General features: G+C 47.6%; 1 protein-coding gene across 3 annotated transcripts in view; it reads left to right on the top strand.

Annotated features, from left to right (window-relative positions):
- Positions 1-6,000, top strand: part of LOC121580845 (5'-3' exoribonuclease 1) — a 39,500-nt gene extending 33,500 nt beyond the window's left edge. The window contains exons 28-41 of one of the 3 annotated variants that reach the window (XM_041895927.2): positions 52-184; positions 330-399; positions 603-801; positions 1,135-1,227; positions 1,350-1,439; positions 1,621-1,728; positions 2,274-2,354; positions 2,443-2,571; positions 2,727-2,841; positions 3,093-3,265; positions 3,490-3,612; positions 3,767-3,872; positions 4,041-4,201; positions 4,449-6,000. In XM_041895927.2, the coding sequence (XP_041751861.2) occupies positions 52-184; positions 330-399; positions 603-801; positions 1,135-1,227; positions 1,350-1,439; positions 1,621-1,728; positions 2,274-2,354; positions 2,443-2,571; positions 2,727-2,841; positions 3,093-3,265; positions 3,490-3,612; positions 3,767-3,872; positions 4,041-4,201; positions 4,449-4,772 (1,905 nt within the window). In that variant the 3' untranslated portion in view covers positions 4,773-6,000. The remainder of the gene's footprint in view (positions 1-51; positions 185-329; positions 400-602; positions 802-1,134; positions 1,228-1,349; positions 1,440-1,620; positions 1,729-2,273; positions 2,355-2,442; positions 2,572-2,726; positions 2,842-3,092; positions 3,266-3,489; positions 3,613-3,766; positions 3,873-4,040; positions 4,202-4,448) is intronic. The other 2 variants (XM_041895929.2, XM_041895928.2) reach the window with 2 other exon arrangements.

Here is a 6,000-nt window from a genome sequence, read left to right on the forward strand (position 1 = left end):
CAACACATACAACTGCTCTAAACCCTGGTGTGTGTGTGTCCCTCCCTCCAGCCTTTAGAGCAGCAGCACGGTGTGGTCCCTGACCCGGATGCAGAGTACCACCTGTTTGACCGGGTGGTCAATGTCAGAGAGAGCTTCTCTGTCCCCCTCGGCCTCCGAGGAACCATCATCGGCATCAAGGGATGTAAGTAGGCGCACACAACACACCCACACTCGGTTACATCTCTCTCACACTCACTCACTCTTTCTCTCATATACAACATACACACGGCCACCCTCTCATCTTTGAACCGTCTCTAAACCGATGTTAAACGTCTCTCCCATGGCAGCTGATCGGGAGGCTGAGGTTTTGTATGAGGTTGTGTTTGATGAAGAGTTTGCCGGTGGACTTAATATCAGGTACAGTCTCATGTCTGTGTTTCATTGTTTCACATAGGCCTATGTTAAGTGTTTCAGGCCTTTGATTCATAACATATTTTATTTTAGGTTATGCGTTTTTTTTATGTCAAGTACCTGTGTTTTGTGACTGTGGCCCATTGTCTGATCTGACTGTTGTTCTGGGTGACTGTAGTTTGCCTAACTGTGGTCTGTTGCCTGACTAGGTGTGCGTCAGGCCGTGGCTACAGGCTTCCTCCGTGTGCCTTAATCAACCTGAGCCATGGGGGCCGTGTGGAGCAGGGCTCCCACAAACTGACCGCCATCGTCAAGCCCCAGCCTGCCTCCTCCCACCACCACACACACAACAAAGGACAGCTGGCCGGGCTCAACCACTCCCCACGCTCACCCTTCATACCCACACAGGTAGGACTGGAGTAGAGCAAATTACGCATGTACTCACGTCACGTTTGCACACACACACACTCAAATAAGAATGGGTTAAATCTCCCACTCATTAGACTAAACCAGAATAGATCCTAGTGAATCGCCTCCAACTTTCTCTCTGTTTCTCACATTTGCCCACCATACTCTCTGTCTACCTCCCTCTGTATGTCTTGATGTAAACATTACCTCCTCTCTCTCTCTCCCTTTGTCTGTCTCTCCATCTGTCTCGCTCACTCTCCCTCGGTCTCTCTCCCTCTCTCGCCCTCTCTCTCTTTCTCCATCTCTCTCTCTCTCTCCCTCTGTCTCTCTCAGCAGCAGAACGGCAGACAAAACATTCTCAGGGCAGACACTCAGGGCAACAAAAATGTGCACCACAATGCCCTCAGCCAGAAACACCAGCCTAAGGTAAGCCTGTGTTTGTTCTCTCTCTGGCTCTCTGTTTGTGTATGAGTTTTTCTGTATACAAAGCTAGATTAGTGTGTGGTGGAGTGTGTGTAACATCTCTCTGTCCCTCTCTGTGACTGCAGGGTAAAGATGAGGAGTTCAGTAATGTGTGGCAGTCTCTGCAGAGTTCTGGAATGCCTCAGAAACCACCAGCCCATTGGCAACAAGGCAATGTAAGTCCATTCATAACTTTGTCTGTACCAGTGTCAATGTAAAGTGTTACAATACTCACATTGTGAGTGTAGTAGTGTTCATTGTTGCTTTTTTGTGTGTGTGTGTCTATGCGTGCGAATAAAGCTATTGTACATCTCTCTGTGTGACCTGACCCCCATCTCTGTGTGTGTCTGTCCCCAGGTGGGTAATTCTGCCTGGGCTCCAGGGTCTCCCGGACAGGAAGGGCAGTTCCAGGGGCAACAGGGCAGGAACCAACCCCAGAGTCAACAACAGCAACCCCCCAAACCTGTAAGTCACCATTTCATCCTAACGTTTGAACCCTTATACACCTACATCCCTAACCTTTGAACCCTACACATTCCTAAACATCAAACCACATCTCTTTGGTCCTTACTTTAGCTCCCATCATCACCCCCAGCTGTAGACAAATAGCAGACAGTGGCCAGGGTCCTCAGCAGGCAGCTTAGCCAGTGGAGTCAGGACTACAAATGAAATGAAACTACCGTAGTCAATAAAATGCACTTTCCGAAAGCCGATTTCAGTGTGGGGTTTGTTATTACAAGTGGAAGGCTGTGTGTAGACTAAGTTGTTAGTTTAGTCAAACATCAGTGAAGATGAAATAACATTTTGATGTTATCGGGAGGTGAGTGAAGTGTGAGAGAGAGGTGAGATTTTTCTTATTTTTTGTTGTTGAAAGATGTCAATGTGCGAGTTCAGTGAGGGGGAATGAGGTGTGTGTATGCGTGTCTTTGTGTAAGAGAGATATGATGTGTGTGTGTCTGGGAAAGAGAGAGCGATACAACATGTGTGTAAAACTTCATGTTGTTTTATAGGGTCCAGCAGGAAGTATCAGACTGCTGAAGAGAAATGAAGATGTCGACTCTCTGTTTCCCGCTCAGAACGCCACAAAGAAGGTACACACACACACACACACACACACACACACACACACACACACACACACACACACAATCTTACCCACCTGTCCCCCTCTGTCTCCAGCAAACAGAGTTTGAGGAGTTGATCGCCAACCTGAAGATCACCAAGGGCAACGAGCCAACTCCACCCCCTCCAGCCAAGGAGCCCACGAGCCAATCGGAAGAGCCGCTGTCGCCACAATCGTTCGCAATGGTGGGTAATAGACTAGTACAGTCACTGGTTGGTCTTATGCTATAGTGCACTCAGGGCCCATATCAAACTCTTAAATTAGATTTATCCGCTTCTTCCTTGTGGTTTGTTGTAGTAGTCAGTAGACTAATTGTGATTGGTTGTTCTCCTGTGTGTAGAAGGGGACTCTGGCCCTGAAGGAGATGCTGAACATTGGCTCAGCCCCTGACTCCACTAGTCCCACCTCCTCCAACACACAGCAGCAGAACAGGAGAAGACCCACCAAGAAACTGGGTGAGCTGAAATACAGGGTTTAACTACATGTTTAGATACAGGTGGAACTATTTGGAGATACGACAAATATTAAACCAGTTTTTCTACCTTCCCCTTCTCGTCCTTCCCCATCTTTCCTTTCATCTCTCCTTTCTCCCTCCTTCCACCTCTTTCCATATCGCTCTCCCTCCTCCCCTTTGCTCCATCTCTTTTCACCCCCTTTCTCTCGTTCTACCCTCATCCTCTCCACCTCACCCCTCTGTCTGTCTCAGCGGCGAGGATGGGAGACTTAGTGTTACCTCTGGCCCCAGCAGCAGCAGCAGTCCCTCCCCTGCAGGCCCCCCAGCCCTCCTCCATGGTCCCCAGTGTGGCCTCAGAGCTGGCTAGGATCTGTATAGGCCTGGGCATGGCCCCACCCGACTTCACCTTCATACGCAGCAGACAGGTGAGGCAGAGACACATACACACATAGCAGGCAAGCACACACAGACATGTTACATGCACATACACATGTAGCAGGCACACACACACACACAGTGTTGTCAAAGTGTAAAATTGTGGGCACATCCTTTAGCAACGTCCCTACATCTCTCTGTTTCTCAAAGTCGTCTTCTCTCGCTACCTCCACCTCCATTCTCTCTCTTCCTCTCTCTCCTCCTCCTCTCCCAGGGTTTGATGGTGTGTCAGGTGAAGCTCTCCAGTGGTCTGCTGGTCCACGGTCCCCAGAGTCAGTCTGAGAATGAAGCCAAAGAGAAGGCATCCCTCTTCGCCCTGCAGCGCCTTGTGAGTGTGGTGTGTGTCCCTACTGTACCTCTGCACGATCTGTCTGTGTGTGTGTGTTTACACGTGCATGTCAAACTGTTTCTTTATTATTTTATTGTGTGTATATATTTGACTAATGTCTCCTATACTTCTGTTTTTTAACCTCTCTCTCTGTCTCCTGTAGAATTCGGTGGGTTCTGGGTTCCCCCTGCCTCCGTCTCTGTTCTCCGGGGTCGGCCAGATAAGGGGACCGCCCATGGGACCCATCTCTAACGTATTCGGCCAATCAGGTGAGACCTGCCATCATGTGGGGCGTCTATAATGATACTAAAGTATACTGTAACAGTACGACCACTCTGGGTGCAGTTATGCCTTTCGCCTTGTTGGTTTTAGGACACTAATGAATACAGGATGTGAACCTAACCCGTTCTCTGTCTCTCCCCCCCCCCCCACTCCAGGTGGTCTGTTAATCCCTCCTCAGGGGTATGGTCCTCTCCACTGGGGCATGCCCCTCCCGTCCCACCAGGGACAGCCCTTCTACGGTGGCACCTTCCCTGGCGCCCGGCCCCAAGCACCCTCCGTTCCCATCGGCTCACACAACCAGTTTGTCCCCCTGCAGGTAGGAGCTCCAGAACCTGTTTCTGTGGTTTACACCAGAACCTGTTTCTGTGGTTTACACCAGAACCTGTTTCTGTGGTTCACATTAAATATGGTTCACAACAACACAGTATTGTGTGCATATGTGGCCAAAAGAAACATATTGATAGTATTTGGGGATTCCATCACAGATTAGCCTAGAGAAATTACGATTATTAACTGTGTGTGTTCTCACACAATCCTAACCTCTAAATTCTAACCCCCGTCAGGTGACTAAGAAGCGCGTGTCATCAGGCAAGAAGCCACAGGAGTTCTACAATGCGGCTCACACGGCGAGGAACCAAGCCCAGAGTAACGAAGCCCAGTCTCACTCCCAACCCTCCCTATCCCCGGCCCCCTCAGCAACTCCTGCAACCCCCATCACACCCCCAAAGACCGCCGAGGACCCCCCTGAGACGGCTGGGACCCCCTCCACGCCACAGACGCCACGCCAGAACACCACGCCAGGCCATGGCCACACCCCCGGTTCCGCCTCCAAGAGGAAACACAGGAAACTGGCGGTCAACTTCGAAGTAGCCAAAGTCCAGGAATGATCCACTTCCCCCCTCTGCTTAGGTGTTGGTTTTTAAGATAGTATGGGTCTCAAATGGTACCTTATTCTGTGTAGTGCACTACTTTTGACCAGAGCCCCATGTAGTTCCCCTATGGGGCTGTACTCAAAAGTAGTGCACTAGATGAGGAATAGGGTGTCATTAGGGTGCCATTTGAGATGCAGCCACAGTTCCTGGATAATGAGAGGGAGGAAGGAGGAGAGCCCCACCCAAGGCAATAAGGACTTATAAGTCAGAATGACGTCTGTTTTTTTGTTTGTATCATGTATGTAAGATGGGTTACTATTGTCCCCAATCTCGCCAGACCCTGTGGTATGTGGTTTTCCTTCTAGTTGGACAGTTTATGATTGGAGCCAGTAATCAAGGTTCATCTCTTTTAATTATTTTCCCTCTGTTTGTTTGTATTCTCGATCTTAAGCCAAATGTTAGGGTATTTTATTCCAGTCAAAGATTTTTGGCATGATTATGTATTTTAAGGTTAATGGTTTCTAATCACTGACACAACAAATAGCAATTCGACATTCTCACTTATGTCAAGCTAAATTTAGGCTCACAAGTACACAAATATATTTGGACACACAACACTCATAAAGACAACACAAAACACATCACTATGACAAAATTATAGACATTTTCTTCTCCACAAAGATAAACAACAACACCACATTTCTTCCCTCCTTTAAGACAGCTAACAGGTCCTGGTGATGTCCCAAAGCAGACGATTTTAATTTGATTTCAAACTGATTTGCTGCTGTTAGTTTATTGTTTTAAAAATAATTTTGCCCTCCACATTTCAATCTATAGATTTTATTCCTAGGCACACTTTTGAAGATTGATCTGTAAACTATTTGTTTTTTGTTGGTGCAGACAGTACCAAGGCTGAGTCATTAACTTGTAACCCACATGTACAGCCACTTGAGTTTTAGGAGCATATTTTTTGGGCTCTTTGTTTTTGGAGTTGTATCCCCCACCACTTTGTGGTCCGATCTACTGAGTTTTGGCTCTCTGTGGGTTTTTAAATGTCTGAACCGAAGCACACCTGTTGTATGTCCTATTGTTTTCTTTCAAAATTAATTTGAGAGCTATAAGAAAAACTCTCAAATAACCCCCCAAAATCTTAATGTTATGGAAATGTAACTTGCTCTTTTCATGCTGGGACGTGCTGTACATATCCATTGAATAAATAAATCTTTTGTTACCATGACGTCGA

The sequence above is a fragment of the Coregonus clupeaformis genome, chromosome 14 (genome assembly GCF_020615455.1).
Source record: "Coregonus clupeaformis isolate EN_2021a chromosome 14, ASM2061545v1, whole genome shotgun sequence".
NCBI classification, from domain to species: Eukaryota; Metazoa; Chordata; class Actinopteri; order Salmoniformes; family Salmonidae; genus Coregonus; species Coregonus clupeaformis.